Source organism: Ceratotherium simum, chromosome 11 (genome assembly GCF_057802395.1).
Source record: "Ceratotherium simum simum isolate JZ-2026a chromosome 11, ASM5780239v1, whole genome shotgun sequence".
Classification (NCBI taxonomy): domain Eukaryota; kingdom Metazoa; phylum Chordata; class Mammalia; order Perissodactyla; family Rhinocerotidae; genus Ceratotherium; species Ceratotherium simum.
In genome coordinates, this window is record NC_141910.1 from 44,966,219 (window position 1) to 44,987,447 (window position 21,229).

Here is a 21,229-nt window from a genome sequence, read left to right on the forward strand (position 1 = left end):
GACTTGTACTATAAGAAATGTTAAAAGTTCTTTGTGCAAAAAAAGTGATACTAGGTGGAAATTTGGAAATTTGTATATATAGGAATGAAGAGTGCCAAAAATGGTAAGTATCAGGATAAATATAAAGACTTATTCTTAAAAGTCTATTTTAAAATAGATTTATTATTTTTATTCTCATTATATTTATTTTATTCTCATTTTTTAAATTTCTTGAAAAGATAGTCGGCTCTTTAATGCAAAAATAGTAACAATGTATTGTAGGATTTTAATGTATATGGAAGTAAAATACATGCTAACAGAGAATGGGAGATAGGAAATAGTATACTCTGATTGTTTATAATATATATAAAGGGATATAATATCTTTGAAGGTAGATCATAATGAGTTAAAAATGTTTCTCGGGGGCTGGCCCAGTGGCACAAGCAGTTAAGTGTGCATGCCCCACTGCGGCGGCCTGGGGTTCGCTGGTTCAGATCCCGGGCATACACCAATGCACCGCTTGGCAAGCCATGCTGTGGCGGCGTCCCATATAAAGTAGAGGAAGATGGGCAGGGATGTTAGCCCAGGGCCAGTCTTCCTCAGCAAACTCAGAGGAGGATTGGCAGATGTTAGATCAGGGCCGATCTTCCCCCCCCCCCCAAAAAAAATGTTTCTTATAAACTCCAGAGAACCAATAAAGAAAACAAAACAAAAAGGTATAACTAATAAGCCAATAGTGGAGATAAAATAGAATCATAAAAAATATTAAATCCAAAAGAAGACAGAAAGAGAGAAAAAGAATTAGGAAGAGATGTGACAAATAGAGCACAAAGCAATATGGTAGACTTAAACCCAACCATGCTAATAATTGCATTAAATGTAAATGGTCTAAATATTGCAAATAAAAGATAGGGTTTGTCAGATTGGATCAAAACCAAGATCTAACTATATGCTGTCCACAAGAAATTCCTTTAAATATAAAGAAAGAGATAGGTTAAAAGTAAAAGGATGGAAATAATATACCATGGAAACACTATTGCAAAGGAAGCTGGAGAGGCTGTGTTATTATCAGAAAAAATAGATTTTGTAGCAAGGATTGTTACCAGAATAAACAAGTGATTTCATAATGATAAAAGGATCAATTCCTGAAGAATACATAACAATTTTAAATATATATATATCTAATGATACGGTTTTAAAATACATGGAATAAAACTTAATAGAACTGAAAGTAAAATAGACAAGTCCACATTAAAATTTGAGATTTCAACATTTCTCTCAATAATTAATAGAACAGATAGCTCCCCTCAAATTATTTAAAATATAGAATATTTTAACAACATAATCAACTAACTTGACCTAATTGACATTTATAAAATACTTCACCCGGCAGCAGAATATACATTCTTTTCAAGTGCACATAGGACGTTTACCAATATAGATAAGTAATTGCGCCAATAAATGAAAATAAAGCTTATCAGAATTTGTGGGATGCAGCTAAAGCATCTTTCAAGGAGAATTTATAGCATTAAAATTATTATATTAAAAAAGAAGAAAAGCTTTAAATCAATTATCTGAACTTATACCTTAAGAACCTAGAAAGAGAAAAGCAAATTAAACTGAAAGTAAGCAGAATGAAGCAAATAATAAAGGTAAAAGCAGAAATCAGTGAAAGAGAAAAAACAACAGAGAAACTCAATGAAACCAAAAGCTGGTTTTTTGAAAAGAGCCATAAAATCAATAAACCTTTCAGATGACTAAGTAAGAAGAGAGAGAAAGATGGAAAGACAGACAGACACAAATCAATATTACAAATGAAAGAATGTTTATCACTGGAGATTCTGGAGATATTAAAAGGATAATAAGGAAGTATTCCAAAGAACTTTATGCCAATAAATTTGACAACTTAGATGAAATGAGCTAGTTCTTTGAAAGACACAAACTAGCAAAGCTCATTTAAGAAGAAATAGATAAAATGAATAACTTTGTATCTATGAAAGAAATTAAATTCAGAGTTTAAAACCTTCTCTCAAAGAGAACTCCAGGCCAGAATGTCTTCCTTAGTAAATTCAACCAAACATTTACGGAATAATAATACCAAGTCTATTCAGACTCTTCCAGAAAAATAGAAGAGGAGGAAATACCATCCAGCTCTTTATGAGGCCAGCTTTACCCTGATACCAAAATCAGACAAAGACATTACAAGGAAAGGCCAATCGTCCTCATAAGCATGGACATAAAACCTTTAACAAAAATTTAATCAAGCCCAACAACATTTTTAAAGGATAATTCATGACCAAGTGGGGTTTATCCCAGGTATGCAAGGTTGATTTAATATCGAAAATCAGTGTAATTCACCATATTAACAGACTAAAAAGGAGATTTCACATGATCATCTTTTAGAACATCTGTTAGATGCAGCAGAAGCATTTGGACAATATTCAATATCCGTTCATCATAAAAATGCCCAGCAAGCTAGGAATTTCAGAAGAGACTGTCTTAAATCTGATAGCCCCTGGACAAAAATCTACAGCAAATATCATACTTAATGATCAAGACTGAATACTTTCCCCCTAAAGTCAGGAACAAGGCAAGGATGTTTGCTCTCACCACTGTTATTCAGCATTGCACTAGATGTGCAATCAAGAAAGTAAAAGAGGGCCGGCCCCGTGGCTTAGCGGTTAAGTGCGCGCGCTCCGCTGCTGGCGGCCTGGGTTCGGATTCTGGGTGTGCACCGATGCACTGCTTCTCCGACCATGCTGAGGCCGCATCCCACATACACCCAACTAGAAGGATGTGCAGCTATGACATACAACTATCTACTGGGGCTTTGGGGAGAAAATAAATAAATAAATAAAATCTTTAAAAAAAAAAAAGGTAAAAGAAATGAAAGGGATGCAGATTGCCAAGGAAGAAATAAAGCTGTCTTTTTTTCTGAATGAAATTTGAATGTATGGAGAAAATCCTAAGGAGCCTACAAAAAAGTTTTTAGAACTAATAAATTTGTTTAGTATGTTCTTAAGGTATCCAATAATTATATTTCTGTATTCTGTCAATGAAGAACTAGAAATTGAAAATTTTTAAATGCCAGTTATAAAGGATAAAAAATACTAAGGGACGGGCCGGCCCCGTGGCTTGGCGGTTGGGTGTGCGCGCTCCGCTGCTGGCAGCCCGGGTTCGGATCCCGGGCGCGCACTGACGCACCGCTTCTCCGGCCACGCTGAGGCCGTGTCCCACATACAGCAACTGGGAGGATGTGCAGCTATGACGTACAACTATCTACTGGGGCTTTGGGGGGAAAATAAATAAATAAATAAAATCTTTAAAAAAAAATACTAAGGGAACAATTTTAAAAAATGTGTAAGAGCTGTACACTGAAAACTACAAAACACTGCTGAGTGCAGTTCGTGAATACCTGTATAAGTGGAGAAATATACTATGTTCATGCAACAGAAGACTCAATTTTGTTAAAGATATCAGTTCTCTCCAGTTTGATCTATGTATTTAACATAAGTCAAAATTCAAGCAACCACTTTCTATAGAAATCGACAAGCTGATTCCACAGTTTATACAGAGATGCACAAGATCTAGGATAGCCAGAACAACTGAAAAAGAACAGAGTTGGGAAAACTTTCACTACCTGATTTTAGGCTTTTTATAATGCTACTATAACCAAGATAGGTGGCATTGACATAAGAAAAGACATATAGGTCAATGGAACAATAAAAAAAATCCAGAAAGAAGTGTATATGTATATTAAATCGATTTTCAACAAAGGTGCCAAGGCTGGCACTTGGGAAACAACAAATTTCCCCATTTGTCTTTTTAACAGATAGAACTGGAAAAATTGGATATGTTCATGGAACAAAAAAAAAATAAATCTCTGTACTTAACTCACACCATATAAAAAAATTAACTTGGTATCGATAATGGATCCAAATGTAAGAGCCAACTATAAAACTTCTGTGGGCCGGCCTGGTGGTATAGTGGTTAAGTTTGCACACTCAGCTTCAGCAGCCTGGGGTTCACAGGTTCGGATCCTGGGTGCAGACCTACACACTGCTCATCAAGCATGCTATGGCAGCGTCCCATATACAGAGTAGAAGAAGGTTGGTACAGATGTTAGCTCAGGGCCAATCTTCCTCACCAAAAAAAAAAAAAAAACCCTAAAAGAAAACTTTGTAATCTTGGATTACGCAAAGATTTTGTGGGATACGAAAAGCATGAACCATAAAATATTTAAAATTAATAAGTTGGACTTCATCAATATTAAAAAATTTTGCTTTTTACATGATAATGTTAAAATGAAAATTTCAAAGTAGAAGAAATATTTGAAGAAGATATGATAATGGCAAAAGAGCACATGAGAAGATACTCCCCGTCATTAGTCAGCAGGGAAATGCACATTGAAACCACAATGAGCTACTACGACGTGCCCACTAGAGTAGCTACCGTAAAAAGACTGGAAATACCAAGTGTTGACAAGGATGTGGAGTAACTGGAATTCTCATACATTGCTTGTGAAAATGTAAAATGATACAGCCACTTTGGAAAATAGTTTGGTGATTTTTTTATAAACTTAAACATACTCTTACCTTATGACCTAGCAATTCCACTCCTAAGTATTTACCCAAGAGAAGTGAAAACACATGCACACAAGCACATGTACTCAAACTTTTATAGCAGCTTTATTCATGAGAGCCAAAAAGTGGAAAGAATCCATTTCTGTCAATTGGTAAATGAATAAATAAATTGTGGTAAATGAATAAATAAACTGTGTTATGTTCATAAATGAAATACTGCTCAGCTATATAAAAAGAATAAACTACTTATACAATAAATGGGATGACTCTCAAAATCATTATGCTATGTAAAAGAATCCAAACACAAAAGACTATGTACTGTCTGTTTTTATTTGTATGAAACTATGTAAAAGGTAAAACTATAGAGATAGAAGACAGATCAATGTTTGCCAGGGTGTTAGAGGGAGGTAGAGGACTTCAAAGGGACATGAGGGAACTTACTGTGGTCAAGAAAATGTGTTATATCTGTGCTGTTAATATGGCAGCCACATGTGGCTACTGAGCAGTTGAAATGTGTCCGGCTCAAATCGAGATGCGCTGTAAGTGTATAATGCACATAGGGTTTTGAAGACTTTGTGCATAAAAGGAATGTAAAATATGTCAATAATAATTTGTTATATTGATTAGATCTTGATATTTCAATATTTTGGATATGTTGGGTTTAATAAAACTTATTAAAATTAACTTCACCTGTGTCTTTTCTCCCTTGTGTAGTGTGGTGACTAGAATATTTAAAATTACATAACGTGGCTTACATTATATTCCTAGGACATCTCTCTTCTGTATTATGATTATGTGGTGGATACATACTGTATACAATTATCAGAACTCACTAAATTCTACATTTTACTGTACACTTAAAATTGGTGAATTTTATTGTGTATAAATACATTTTAATAAAGATTATTTTAAAAAGTAATATACAATAGCTCCCTTTTATATCTTTTAATTCATTAAAGATATATTTCACAAAGGAAAAACCCTGGCCCATTTTTAAAAGGTTCAAATTGTAATTATAGGGAATTTCTGAAGTGCAAGTTAAAAGCATTTTCTGTAATTCTGTGAATACAAATAATATTTTTTTTGTATTTTCAAAACCAATTACAAAAGCTGCTCTTTTATTTAAAACACCAATAATAAAAATACATTTCAAGTAGCTCTTGGCTTTTCAAGGAATAACTAATATTAAAAGCTGAGAAGCTGTGATTCTTCATTCCGATTTTCTCTGAAGTAGGCTTTATTCATCGAAATGTATGACTTTAACCAACCATTTTAAGTTACATCTCTAACTCTTATTTAAATTAAATCCTAACTCTTATTAGAGAGCGGAGAAAGCAGAAATCATGATTGTAATCTTTTCTAATTTTCAGAATAAATCCCTCTTATTGTGTGACTCATAAGCTTGCTATTGCTCTAGGGAAATAGAAAAAACAATCCCTGAAGCGTGACTTTTTTCCAGATTGAAATCGGCCCGAGATGTTGTATCCAGAACTGGGCATTCATTGGCTCTTGGTTGTTTACATCGATATGTTGGTGGTATCGGCTCAGGACAACATCTGAAGACCAGTGTTAGCATTTTATTGGCTCTTGCACAAGATGGAACATCCTCTGAAGTCCAGGTATAATGTTCATTTTTTTTTACTATGAAAATTTTAAATAATACTTTTGGGAAAACTACTTGCTGTATAAAGTAGTAATGATTCTGTTAAGTTGTTAGGAAAAATGTATTAGGGTCTTTGTCTGTCATTTTGTTTTATGAGTTTTATTTGTAAAAGTGTATAACAGGATTTTGTATTTTAACCTAAATTTAAAGTCTGTCTTATTCTGGGAATTTAAGCCATTCAGATACATTCCATGAAACATAGTTAGTTTTTTTTTTACTATTTGTTGTCCTTTCTACTTATTTCCCCTTTTTTTGCATTTCCTTGAACTTTTAATAACTGTCATTCTCTCTCTCTTCTCTAATACCCCAACTCAGGTCCAGGATCTTTGGTTGAATCTTTAGGTGTACTCATTGAATTTTTTTGTTTGTTTCTGCTTAAACATTTTATACACAGATATAACTACAATGAGAGGCAAGAGCTTCACATGTGTGAAATATCCTATACTCTTGATTTGCTACTTCCCACTGATGCACCTAAAAATATTAAGAGTACATGAATCCAACAGCATTCAACTTGCCAGCTTCATGTTGGGACTTAGAAGTTGGGAGGAGATAAGTTCAATTGCCGTTACCGCCTGCCATTAGTTTATTAGTAAATGAGCTCCTTCCTCATTAGATAAAAGACACTAAATCCACCAGAGGCTTCTAGTCTACAGTTTGACTTCTTGGTAAAGGTTTCCAGCTGTATAAAGCACAAAATTCTCAAAAGGGGAGAAACAAAAATCAAGTAATCTTATCCCTTAAGAGGTGCTACGCTGCTTTTTTTGTGTGTGAGGAAGATCAGCCCTGAGCTAACATCTGCCAATCCTCCTCTTGTTGCTGAGGAGATCAGCCCTGTGCTAACATCTGCCAATCCTCCTCTTTTTGCTGAGGAAGACTGGCCCTGGGCTAACATCCGTGCCCATCTTCCTCCACTTTATATGGGAGGCCGCCACAGCATGGCTTGACAAGCGGTGCATCAGTGCACACCCGGGATCTGAACCCGGGCCGCCAGCAGCAGAGCGCACGTGCTTAACCACTACGCCACGGGCCGGCCCCAACGCTGCTTTTTTTTTAATGTTGTTTTCACACGAGTCTGGAAGAAAAGAACACAGTTACAAAATTATTTTACCCAAGAAGTTGCTGCTTTTTTCTTTTATGTCAAAGAGTAGGTGTTAGTTTTCTTTTTTTGTGTGTGAGGAGGACTCTAGCCCTGAGCTAACATCCGATGCCAATCCTCCCCTTTTTGCTTGAGGAAGAGTGGCCCTGAGCTAACATCTGTGCGCATCTTCCTCTACTTTATATGGGACGCTGCCACAGCATGGCTTACCAAGCGGTGCATCAGTGCGCGCCGGGGATCTGAACCTGTGAACCGCGGGCTGCCGAAGCGGAGCGCGCGCACTTAACAGCTTGTGCCACTGGGCCGGCCCCCCTAGTTTTCTTTCTTTTGTCTTCATCTTTTTCTCAGCCCTTTCTTGCTTTAATCTCTTAAAACCAAACTCCTCTAAGTGACCACTTTACATGATTCTTTTTATATGACAGGACATTTTACTATAATTTGGATCAATTACATTCCCTCTGCACTACTATTTCAGTTTATATCTCTACAAGAATAGTACAGTAGCTATTCTTAAGTTTTTCCTAATGTCTCTTCTGCTTTAAGAATCCTAACTCAAAAATTATATTTTGCAGTTGCATTATTATCTACATGTATTTAACTATAATTACTAGAGATTTATTGTTCAGTAATGTTTTTTGTTTTGTATCCTCAACTCTTTTCTTGAGATCTATGTTCTTATTTTTATTTGATAGGAAAACTTCCTCCAGCAATAATTAACTTAGGAAGGGTTCTTGAGTGGTATGCTTTTTGAATCCTTGCATCCCTAAAAAAAGGCTTTATTTTGCCTTCACATTTGAATGATATTTTACTTGAGCACACTATTCCTAGCTTACAGTCCTTTTCTTTCATTATTCATAAATGTTTCAGTGTTTTCTGCGTTCTGATGTTGCACATTGGAGGCTAATGGCAGCTCATATTTTTTTAAGTTAAATTTCAGTAAATATTAACATTGCAAATTTTAATCAATTATTTATAAAAACTCTCAAATATGTTCTCTAGGAAATAAAAGGTAACATATAAGCCAATTTTCAAAGCAACTGATGTATGAATACTGTGTTTAAAGTTTCTCTGCAATGTGGCTTTGAGTATCCAGAAATAAAACTTCGATGATGCATTTATTTTCTTCTTTTATATATGAATATTTTTCACACTTCCAAAAAACAATGACTTATTTAATAAACTTCTGAATTAATGGATACTTATGGACATCACAGCTATCTTTATTCCCCATCTTTTCATTGCTTTTTCTAAGCAACATCTGAAATATGTATGTATGTCTGTAACCTTATATTTTGGTTTGGCAGTGTGTAAAAATTTTTCTCTTTATCCTTGAAGCTTAGAAATTTCATCAAGTTTTGGAGAAGTTTATCTTTTCTCTTTCTCTTTCTGGAACTCTTATTATTCATATATTAGGTCTCTTGCCTTTTTCCTCATTATTTTTTTATGTTTTCACTCTGTGTTACAGGATAATCTTCCATTTGATCTTCAAGATAATGATTTTAGTTTTTAGCAATAACTACTTTTTTTCCAGTTTTCTACTGAATATTTAATATAAATCCTGGTGGGGTTTTTTTTTTTAAGACACTTCTAGAATCTCCTTCGTGCTTTAATTATATTGCCTTAAAAATCCTTATTATAGTTTTATTAAAGTCTTTTTTTGTTTCTTCCCTTACTTTTTTCCTCCAGAATGTATACTCTGGTCTTTCTCCTGCAAGCTGCTGTATCCCTGTTACTTTTTGCTAGCTCTTGTCAGTAGGTGTGGTTTCTGTATGTACCTGTCCAAGTCAGGTTGCTGAGTTCCCTAGGATTGGGGTAGATTAACAGGTAGTAGAAGTTAAGGTATGGATTTTTTTCCCACTATGTTGGCAAGTTGGGAAACCTCTCTATTGAGACCTCTGTCCTCAGCCCAGTAATACAGTTCTCCTTTAGAGCTGCCAACAGCAGAAGTAAAAGGTAAGTCTACAGCTGGATGTGGGAATCTTAAAGGACTTTTTGTTTTCTCAGGCCTGTGCTGATTATAGTATATTGCTCTGAGGTTAGTTTTACAAATACTGTTAGGTTGCTTTATGCTTAGTAAACATAAATAGGGGCCTGAAATGGTTCGATGCACTTGAAGAGCTGTTGTGTGAATGTCATTGCTCTGGAAATATATGTGAGTACAGAACATTGTCATGATCATTGTTTTATTTCAGGCTAGTTTCTTGGGAAAACTCCAACAATACAGGCAATAAAGTTATATTCGATGTCCACTAAATCAAACGCTTAAGTCATTGTCTTTTGGAAGTGGGTAATATATGTCCATTATAATAGAAGAGAATGAGTTCATCATTGAGATTTTTTTCTGACGCTCAAAGCCATGCTGTGGAGAAAATTTAAACATAGCATTTGTACATCAGTTGCTTTGGTTATTGGCTCTTGGGTAGCTTACGTGCTACCTGTTATTTCTTAAGGAATATATTTTAATTGATTTCTAGATTATTGATTAAAAACTAAGATGTTAGTATTTAATAAAATTTAAGTTAAAAAATCAATTTAGTATACTCTAATTATTCCTTAAAACTACAGTAAAATTTTATTTTGTTCCAGACTTGGTCTCTTCATTCTCTTGCTTTGATAGTGGATTCTAGTGGCCCAATGTATCGTGGATATGTGGAACCAACATTGTCTCTAGTTCTTACCTTGCTGTTGACAGTTCCACCTTCACATACGGAAGTGCATCAGTGTTTGGGTAGATGCTTAGGTGCGATAATAACCACTGTTGGCCCTGAACTACAAGGTAAGTAAATTCATCTTAAAGGAACTAGACAGATGATTACTATCTTTCAGTTTGCTGAATGTCACCATCATGTTACTTAAAGAAATTTTGTAATAAAGTAATAATTACTATGTATTACTATGTACTATGCTTCTGATTTACCAAAGGCCTGGAACTCTGCTTTTTACATATGCTATTTTATTTAATCCCTACAACAAACCTATGACTGACATGTTTTTTGAAGTTTTAAGCAGAAAAAACATTTCTAAATGAAATTTTACCTGGAGCCCCATGAAGACAAAAATAAAAATGGAGTTCCTTTGCCTTGGAGTGCCATCCACTTGTCTTCATGGACTTTTGCTTTGCTTCTTTTTCTTTTTTTTTTTTCAATTTTAATTTTGTTTTTTGCTGAGGAAGACTCGCCCTGAGCTAATATCTGTGCCAACCTTCCTCTTTTTGCTTGAGCAAGATTCACCGTGAGCTAACATCTGTGCCAGTCTTCCTCTGTTTTGTACGTGGGTCACCACCACAGCGTGGCTGATGAGTGGTGTAGGTGCCTGCCTGGGAACCGAACCCGGGCTGCTGAAGCAGAGCACACCGAACTTAACCACTAAGCCACCAGGCCTGCCCCTTGCTTCACTTCTTTTTAAACTCTAAGGGTCAGGAACATAGTTTGAAAAACCACTGCCATAAGGTAGATAAGACTATCTAATTTTTCTATGAGGAAGCAAGCTCAGAGAAGATAAGCAACTTGCCTAGAGTTACTCAGCTGATGAATGGCAGATTTATGATCTTAAGGCTCATATTCTTACCACTGAAATAATTCTACCAATGGATAAATTAAACACTCAAGTCAGAAAATTACTGTGAATTTATCCTGAATATATAAGTCACTTTCAGAGTTTTCACTTTCTCCCCCTACCATTTTTTTTAAATCTTTCAATGAGTTAAGCTTTTTATATACATTATCTCGTTTAATTCTGACAACAATCCTGAGATAGGTACATCTCTCCATTTTACAGGTAAAACGCAGAGGCTGAGAGAAGTTAAGAACTTTTCCAGAGTTTTATGTATATATAGCCAGTGAGTGGTTGGAATCAGAAATGAGGCCCAGATCAGTTTCCTTTGCCTGCATTCTTAACCACTATGCCTTGTTGCATCCTTTCAGGCAAATATTTTTTTAAAAAAGAAAAGATCTTAAGGAAGAATGCTAGGAACTCAAAAATAAGTGATTTAGACGTATGTCTTTCTTAGACTCACTGTCCTCTTAGAGAAAATTAATGGGTTCTTTTTTTTTTTTAAAGATTTTATTTATTTATTTTTCCCCCAAAGCCCCAGTACATAGTTGTCTGTCATAGCTGCACATCCTTCTAGTTGCTGTATGTGGGGCCGGCCCATGGGTTCTTTCTTCCAGTAAATATCGTAAGGCTATGGAGAGAATAAACGTACACCTTTCACTAAGCATAGGTGTTTACCAGATGCTTTCTGATGCAATGTTGATGAAGCAATACTTGTTTTAAACCTGATGTGACTCTTAGTGACTATGATTTCCTTGTTTGGTCTTTATATGTATATAAAATTATTTTATTTTACATTGGTAAAAATTTTAAATCACCTATATTTGGCAATTATTTTTTTATATAGATAGTATATTATACTACAATTTATTTTTCCTGTCTCTGTAAAAGTTGCCATTAATCTTATTAGGAAAATAGGATTTGAAGTTATTGTATGGTAAAAGTAATAATATTGGTTAAACAGAGAACCAGAGAGTGAAGAATTTTCTGGCTCTTTCAAATAAAACAATGATGAGTTTAAAAACAGTATAATTAGAGAATAAATATAAATCTGGCTAAATCTAAGAGAGGTGTATTATTTTCATCCCTATGCAGTCATGTTTTGAAATAATTTCTATGGACCTTGCAGACTTTTGTTTTCAAAACAGTCTGAACAGTAATCAGAAAGAGGGGTTATTTAGGGCCGGCCCTGTGGCTTAGCGGTTAAGTGGCGCGCCCGGCTCCTGGTGGCCTGGGTACGGATCCTGGGTGCGCACTGACGCACCACTTCTCTGGCCATGCTGAGGCCGTGTCCGCATACAGCAACTAGAAGGATGTGCAGGGCCGGCCCTGTGGCTTGGTGGTTAAGTGCGCACGCTGCAATGCTGGTGGCCCGGGTTCGGATCCCGGGTGCGCATCGAGGCACCACTTCTCCGTCCATCCTGAGGCTGAGTCCCACATACAGCAACTAGAAGGATGTGCAGCTATGACATACAACTATCTACTGGGGCTTTGGGGGGAAAAAATTAAATAAATAAAATCTTTAGAAGGATGTGCAGCTGTGACATACAACTATCTACTGGGACTTTGGGGGAAATAAATAAATAAATAAAATTATTTTTAAAAAAGGGGGGTTATTTAGAAGATAATTATTTCTAGGGATATTATTGGTGATACTAATGAAATAATTGTATTTTACATTTTCTATTTCGATACTAGGGAATGGAGCAACAATTTCCACAATTCGTTCTTCTTGTTTGGTGGGTTGTGCAATAACCCAGGACCATTCAGATTCTCTCGTGCAGGCGGCTGCCATATCTTGCCTTCAGCAGCTTCACATGTTTGCACCACGACACGTCAATCTATCTAGTCTCGTTCCTAGTCTTTGTGTGAGTATAAAGCTGTTTCATTCATTGGTTTATTTAGGGAGCCCCAAATGTGTTTCCCGAAAGATCAAACTAGACCGAAACAAAAAATGTAAGTTTCCTGGATTTTGAATTCTCGGGTTTGAGCTTTAGTAGTCATTTCATGACTATTCACTGGTTTTCCTTTTTGACCTTGTAAGAAATATTTTGATGAACTGCTTATTTCTCAGCTTATTTTTAATCTTTTCTGCTCAGAGTTTTATGTCCTAAAGGTTGATTAATAACTTCTGAGGAGCGGTTGCTATCATCAGAATCGTTAATGTATTCACTCAACAAGTATTTACTGAGAGCCTGCTATCTGTCAGGCACCATGCAGAGTACTGGGATTACATGTGTAATGAGACAAGACGAAGCCTCTGTCATAATGAAGTTTATAGTTTCCAGGGGAACGTGGGCAACAATAATTATTTACAAATAAGATAAGTTCTAGAAAAGGCTACAGGAGAGCATGTACACGGCAGAACAGGGGAGCCTATCCTAATCCAGACATTCAGAAAAGATTTCCTTGAAAGAATGATATTTAAAGTGTGATCTGCAGGATAAATGCCAGCCCTTAGGGTCTAGTGGTTAAGATTCGGCACTCTTGCCTCTGGCCTGGGTTCGTTTCTTGGTTAGCGAACCACACCACTCGTCTGTTGGTTGTCATACTGTGGCAGCTGTGTGTTGCTATGATACCGAAAGCTATACCACCGGTATTTCAAATAGCAGCAGGGTCACCCACGGTGGACAGGTTTCCGTGGAGCTTCCAGACTGAGAGAGACCAGGAAGAAGAACCTGGCCACCCGGGTGGAAATCAACTGGACAGCACTAACAACAACTGCAGGATAAATAAGAGTTAGTTTGGAGAAGAGCATGATATTGGAGTAGACAGCATTCATTTTTGGACAGAGGGAAAAATATGTGAAAGGTGCTGAGATGGGAAGGATGATGAATTTAAGGAACTATTGAGTCAGTGTGGTTAAGGCTGAGAGAGAAGACGGGGAGGTGGGTCACAGGGGCACAAGGTGAGGCTGGACAATTAGCCAGGGGGCAGATCGCACAGACTTTCTATATTAAAACTTTGGACTTTATTCTACCAGCAATGGGAAACCATTAGGAGGTGTTCCACAGGGGAGTAACCTGATCAGATTTGTGCTTTTTACGTTTCATTTTTGCTGCACAGTGGAGAATGGACTCTGCAGGGTAAGAATTATGATGGTCTAGGAGGGAGATGATAATGGCTTGTTCTAAGTTGGTAGCAATGGGAATGGGGAAAAATTGATGGATTTGAGTGATATTTAGGAGGAAGGATCAATAGAATCTTTTGTTTGATTGGCTGTAGGAAAAAGGGAGAAGGATGTGACCCAGGTTTCTGACTTGAGCATAGTAATGTAATTTTCTAAGGTTGGCAACATTGGAGTAGGACAAGGTTGGGAAGAGTGGATATCATTAATTCAGTTTTAGACATTTGGACAGTCAGGTGCATGGGCCTGGAACTCAGAAAAGAGAAGTCTGGTTGGAGAGGTAAATTTGGGAGGCATAAGTATTTAGATGGAAAATAGATTCTAGGAGTAGATGAGATCACCAGAGAGAGTGCTGAATGAGGAACCCAGCATATAAAATTTAGGAGGAAAAAAAAAGTCAGCAAAAAAACATGAAGAAGTAGTCAGAGAGATTAAAGGAAAAATAGAGGTTGTGGTGTTCACAGAAGCCAAGTAGAGTAGAGAAGTGGTCAGCTGTATCAAATATGGTCAAGAGATCAAGTGAGATGAGAGCTATAATGTGTCCTTTGACTTTTGTCATATGGTGTTCTTAGCAAGAGCTCGTCTGGTAGAGTGGTACAAATGGAAGCCCAAATACATTGGGTTAGAGATAGAATATGAACAGAAACTTCTGCAGAAGTTTGAATGTAAAGGAGAGGACAGAGGACAATAGGTCAAGGGAGTGATGGGGTCAGCAGACACTCTTTTTCTCCTACAGTAGTGAGAAGTGAGCGTGTTTAAATGCTGGTGAGATTTAGCTGGTAGGATGGAAGAGTTCAAGGTGTAGGGCAGAGAGGGAATAATTACCATCCAAGGTTTCTAATGGATAGAGTTTTTAGGGCAAATGTAAGGGGATATCTCTTCCAGTGCAACATGAAGAAAGGAGGAGAGGATGAGTGTAGATACAGATGGGCTTATGGATTTGGTGGCTGGAAGTTGAGGGAGTTATTATCTGATGACTTAACTTTCTTAATCAAGTAAAAGGGAAGATCAAGTTCCATGAATGAGGAAGCAAAGAAGAGGGCCAGAAGTTTGAGGAGAATGGGATGTGGGAGATTGAACTAACTGGAGAAATGTAAGAGTTCTGTGGTAGTACTGAGGGTTCTGTAGAGGTCAGTGACCCTCTTTGGCTCCATTGTGTGATTTATGATGGTAGCAGTCTACCTAGTTGTGAGATTTTTCTCCAGTACCTGTAAACAACTTGGGTGCAGGTATTGAGCAGCCAGATACGTTGATACATTCATAGTTGGACTTTGCCAAGCAGATTTGATTAAATGATGGCAGGATGAGGGAGATAAGGATGTTAACAAGACAGTGCTGAAATGTTGGATTATGAAATCTCATTTGGATAAAGGAGGAAGGTAAAAACGGGAGGACACTGATATCTAGGGAGAAAGAAAGGCACTATAGATGTAACCATGGGAGGATATTGTTGAGGTAAAGGGAGGAGAAGGGTATCCAGGATGAGGAGAAGGAACTGAACGGCCAAGATATTAGATACTAGATCTACGTGGTATATTTACCTTTACTCAGCAAGATTTTCTTCTGTTTTACCATAGACCAGGGGGAACTGAATCAGTCCCAGACCATCAAGGAGTTTGAGTGTGCCACAGGGCAAAAACCAGATGCACATGAAATGTTTGCAAAGAACATCCACAAAGAAAATAACCAACTAATAGCATACACTAGATTGCATTCTGCGAGATATGTAGCATGCTGCCAAAAGTCATGGTCTGATGCCCCAGTTCTGAGGGCATAGACGGCATCTCTGAGCAAGGGGAACTTGTTACATGGTGCAGCTGCAATAGGCAACTGACAAAAATGATAAGCATGCAGAGACACACTCCTCAGGTTGTCTCTCCATTTTTTGTCTGTTTCCTCTCTCCATTTTTCTCTCCTTTCTATTTTCCTCCTTTCTATGGATGTTGACCTTATGAGATGGAACACATTTAAGCAGATCTGAGAAAATAATAATATGAATTTCTTTATCTCAGTGGAGGTTGTAAATAAGCCACAGAGAATGCAGTGAGTTTCCTGTGTTAACACAAGATAATGCTTCCAGACTGACTTCCTTAGCAGAACATCAAGAGTTTTATTACAAGACATGTTGGAACACTTTCCTAAGCCTCTTCCAAAAGACTAAGTAGTGGGATTACAGGCAGCTGGTAAGAAGGAGAGCGCATGGCAGGCTAACGATGAGAAAAAGGGCCATTCAAGTGGTTGTCTTGTTTCCACATTGCCAAAAGCCCCTCATGCTTTCTCCATTACCACATCTTTTGACATTCTCTGAAAAATAGTCTACACATGGATTCATCCAAATTGGTGAAATCAGTATGGATTTTTTAAAATTTCATATTCATTTGTACTCAATCATTGCCATCAGCAATGACCGTATTATGTGATATCATATGTAATACCTAATACACATGAAATGTGATTTTTTCCAGCAGATGTAATGAAAGGTGAGTTTCACCATAGTAATCTTTATTAAATGATATAGAAGTATTAAAATGTGTATGATGATAGAACTATTCAAAATGTGTTTTTGAAAAAACAACCACCACTCTGAATTACTATTTCTCTCCTGGCAAACAACTGCTTTTTTTTTTTTGTGAAGAAGATCGGTCCTGAGCTAACATCCATGCCAATCCTCCTCTTTTGCTGAGGAACACTGGCCCCGGGCTAACATCTGTGCCCATCTTCCTCCACTTTATATGGGACGCCGCCACAGCATGGCCTGACAAGTGGTGCCTCAGTGCATGCCCCGGATCCTAACCTGGGCCGCCAGAAGCGGAGCACGTGGACTTAACCGCTACACCACGGGGCCGGCCCCTAAACAACTGCTTTTTATACCATGTGACCACAGTTATTCATTCTCCTGTCCTGACAGAATTATTCCACATACAGGCATTTATGTCATCTGGGATAATTGGAGGAGATGTCAGTGAGAGAAAGACTTGAGCTGAATGCCCAAGTGACCAGTGACAGAGCAGGGGTGTCCAGTTGTCCAAGATGTAAGTACATGGTCGGCACAAGAAGGGATAGCAAGATGACATAAAGTATAAAATAACGGGTTTTTATAAGAAGACAGAGATCTAATGTAGGAGCATGTTCCTGAGGTTTGTGGAATGTAAGAAAAAAGAAGAAGCTTCTCTGGAAAACAAGCAGGCATAATCTACAAAAGTTGAATATATGTGTACACTGTGACTCAGCAGCTCCACCCTTAAGTAAATTAAATACCTGACAGAAATGCATGCACATGTATGCCGAAAGACATGTACAGGAATGTTCGTTGCTGGCTTATTCAAAATAGCCAAAAACAGAAACAACCACAATGTCCATCAATCAGCAGAGAAGATATATAAAGAGTGATATATGAATAGAATGATATTCTATTCAATAGAATACTACAGCAATAAAAATGAATGAACTACCATTACACGGAATCACATGGATGAGCCTCACAGACATGTTGCTGAGAAGAAGCCAGACACAGAAGAGAACATGCTACATGGTACCATTCATATAAAGTTCAAGAACAGGCTAAACCAAACTATAGTGATGGATGTCACTATACATTGTGGTTATCTCTAAAAGGACTAGGAAGGGACGTGAAGAAGCCACATATTTTTATCAAATTTAGTATGTTTTATTCCTGAACTTTTGTGGATTTTACCAGAAAGTGTCAATGAAAAATTTTAAAACAAATACATCATTACTGTTACCTGGTTTACAGGGATTGTAAGACGGCTCAATTGTAATTTGCATCTTTAATATCAGAGATATTACAATGGGAAAAAAAGCATGCCTCAGAATCATTGAAATGTGGGCCGGCCCCGTGGCTTAGCGGTTAAGTGTATGCGCTCCGCTGCTGGCGGCCCGGGTTCGGATTCCGGGCGCACACCGACGCACCGCTTCTCTGGCCGTGCTGAGGCCAAGTCCCACATACAGCAACTAGAAGGATGTGCAGCTATGACATACAACTATCTACTGGGGCTTTGGGGGAAAAGTAAATAAATAAATAAAAAAAAAGAAGAATCATTGAAGTTTTTGAAAACACTTTGAAAACTGTAAAATGTTTTATTTCTTTCACTTTGGCTCTACCAGTCAACATATGTTGAGTGTATTTTCTTTCTTTCTTTTTTTTTTGCTGGGAAAGATTCGCCCTGAGCTAACATCTGTTGCCAATCTTCCTCTCTCTCTTTTTTTTTCCCTCCCCAAAGCCCCAGGACATAGTTGTATATTCTAGTTGTAAGTCCTTCTAGTTCTTCTGTGTGAGCCGCCACCACAGCATGGCTATTCACAGACGAGTGGTGTGGTTCTGCACCTGGGAACCGAACCCAGGCCACCGAAGCAGAGCGCACCAAACTTTAACCATGAGTCCACCAGGGCTGGCTCAAGTGTATTTTCTTAGCTACAATTCTATTTAATTTTAATTAAATTAAGTTTTTATAGTGTTTTGCTTCGTATCTATTTGATCATTTGATTTTTTCCACAATTGTATAAGATAAGCAGGGTGGACGTTGTCTCCATTGTACAGATAAAAAGGCAAAAACTTTGAGAGCCTAAGTGATTTGTCCTTCCCATCTCACATGACCATGTGTAAGCTTTCTAATTATAGGATGTTTGAAAGTTCCAAAAAGTCTTTATTTTCAGGAAGAGAAGTGAATAAAACATTTTGTTGAAAAAAATCTGTCAGATTTTCTCCCCTCAGTTATATTTTGTTTTTTTAATACTTGGTATAAATTTCATGGGCTATGAATTTTATGCAAATATATCTTGAGTTACAAATGCTATATTAATAATATTATATATAATATAATATATAAAAATACACTAGCATTGTGAAGAGGTAATGTATTTCACATAATCATTCCCCCATCATCATTTCTAGATGGGATTCTTTCTAAAGTGTATTACTTCCTTGCTTAAAAAGCAGCATGTGGAACATAATATTTTCTTGATAAATCAGATTTATAGCAATACTGATAATAGCTAATATTTCTTAAGCAATTACCATGTGTCAGCCACTGTTCTAAGCAAAATACTTGTATTAACTTGTTTTATTTTCACTATATTCCTGTGAATAATTACTATCCCCATTTTACATATGGGCAGATAAGTCACAGAGAGGTTAAGTAACTTGTCTGACATCACACAGGAGTAAATGACAGAGCCAGGTTTCAAACCCAGTCTGGCAACTGGAGCCAGAGCTCTGAATCGTTATGCTATGCTGCATCTTATACTTTACTTCACATATTAGAATGTACTATATTGATTCTTTTAGGAACTTTTGAGATTAAAAAAAATTCTATATCAAAAGGCTTCATTTTCCAATTCTTTTTAGGTGTTTATGTTTGCTTGATTTTATTTTTTTTATTTTGATAAATATCCTCCTTTGCTTTCAGTTCTTGCTGTGTGCTCTACCCCCTAACTTTTCATTCACTACATTTAATCTCTCTGCACTGAAAATATTCTACATGGCAAAGTTTAGTAGGACCATGTGTAAAATAAGACGTGCAAAAGATTCTTCTGGATTTTCATCTCAGTATGTAGTATGACTTTTAGTGCCCAAGTCTTGGGACAGTTATTTTGGCTACTAAAATATTCTTTATGTATTTTATTGGTATTATTATTTTTCCAAAAGGCCATTATTTGGCTATTTAACCACTGAGGTTATTAAACGAAGAGCCTCTTCACAGTACGGTTTTAATATATATTCATTAGGCAAGTGAGATTACAGCTTTTTTTAAAAAATTATCTAAAATTGTTATGGTTTACAGGTTCACTTATGTAGTTCCCATTTGTTACTTCGACGAGCAGCTGTGGCGTGTCTCCGGCAGCTTGCACAAAGAGAAGCAGCTGAAGTATGTGAATATGCCATGAGCCTAGCCAAAAATGCAGGGGACAAAGAGAGCAGTGGTGCCAGTAAGTTACATTATCTGTCATTATTCTTTTTGTTTAAATTCTCTAACGTTGCAAATGAATATTACTCATTAAATAACATTTTGTATTGAAATATGGTCAATATTCTTATTCTTTTAAATAAAATTTATCACTTTAAAAATTCCAGTATAGTTTTCTTGGTAATTTCACATTTTTACCTTGTTAAAAGTTTTGTAGTGTAAAAAAAAAAAAATGAATAGCATTTAGTATCAGGATACTTCTGCCATCCCTTGAGGATATTTTGGCTATAAAAGGAATGGCTAACTCTAGGGATATTGCCTTATCTCACTAATAGACTTCTGAAAAGAGACATTATCTATTTTGGGGGTACCTGAAAGCTTCCAGTCTTGGACAAGTAGTTAACTTTTTGTGATATAACTTTTCCTCTAGAAAGGGAAGCCCAAAGTAACCAATAAAACTATGAAGTGTCAGTAGATGTTTGGGTGGCTAAAGGTAGATCTCTACTTTCTTCAGTTCTTTTTGCTTTTTTGGGAGGGTTCTAAGTATAGCTTGAATTCGTAGTGGATCTTCTGGTGTTCAGGGATAGGTGCTGTGGAAACTTTTTCAGAGCTTGACAGATATTTCCCCTATTGTGAGAGAGAAGTTTTACTTATAAGAGCTTTCTAATGCATAGAAGTTGCTTGGGTACTAAGAAGCAAGATACCAAAACAACTTCAATTTTAGCATAGTATAGTAAGAGCTCTATTAACAAACATACTGTATTGTAGAATGTAAAAGAAGTTTATTATCAAAGTCCAACGGTAAGCATTGCTTTTTGGAGAGAAAACATAGCACCTGGAGTAATTACAGAATTCTCCTGAATACATATAAAATTTCAAAACTTCTACATGTCGTCACCATAATCAAAATTGAAAGACAAACTAAGAGAGGGAAGAATATTTGCAAAACACACTTTTTTCATATTATTAATTTATTATATTTATTAAAGTGTGTGTATTTATATTTTAATGTTTTTAAAGCTTTTGCAAATTAGTGTGTCAGTGTCTCAAGTTGGATGATTCACTAGAAGGACTCATCATATAGTCATGCTTATGGCTACGGTTTATTACAGCAAAAGGATACAAAGCAAAATGAGCAAAGGGAAAAGGTGCCTGGGGTGAAGTCCAGAGCAAACCAGGTACAGGCTTCCAAGAGTTCACACCCCAAGAAGTCACACAAGATGTGCTTGATTCCCCAGCAATGAGTTGTGACAACACGTGAAATGCAGTCTACCAGGGAACCTTGTTGAAGACTCAGTGCCC

At 36.7% G+C, this 21,229-nt stretch overlaps 1 protein-coding gene across 5 annotated transcripts in view; it reads left to right on the plus strand.

Moving 5' to 3' along the window:
• HEATR5B (HEAT repeat containing 5B) overlaps positions 1-21,229 on the plus strand; it is a 102,177-nt gene that overhangs the window by 36,382 nt on the left and 44,566 nt on the right. For all 5 annotated transcript variants that reach the window (XM_004418142.3, XM_087436894.1, XM_087436895.1 and 2 more), the window contains exons 19-22: positions 6,022-6,181; positions 9,911-10,100; positions 12,575-12,744; positions 19,805-19,949. In XM_004418142.3, the coding sequence (XP_004418199.1) occupies positions 6,022-6,181; positions 9,911-10,100; positions 12,575-12,744; positions 19,805-19,949 (665 nt within the window). The remainder of the gene's footprint in view (positions 1-6,021; positions 6,182-9,910; positions 10,101-12,574; positions 12,745-19,804; positions 19,950-21,229) is intronic.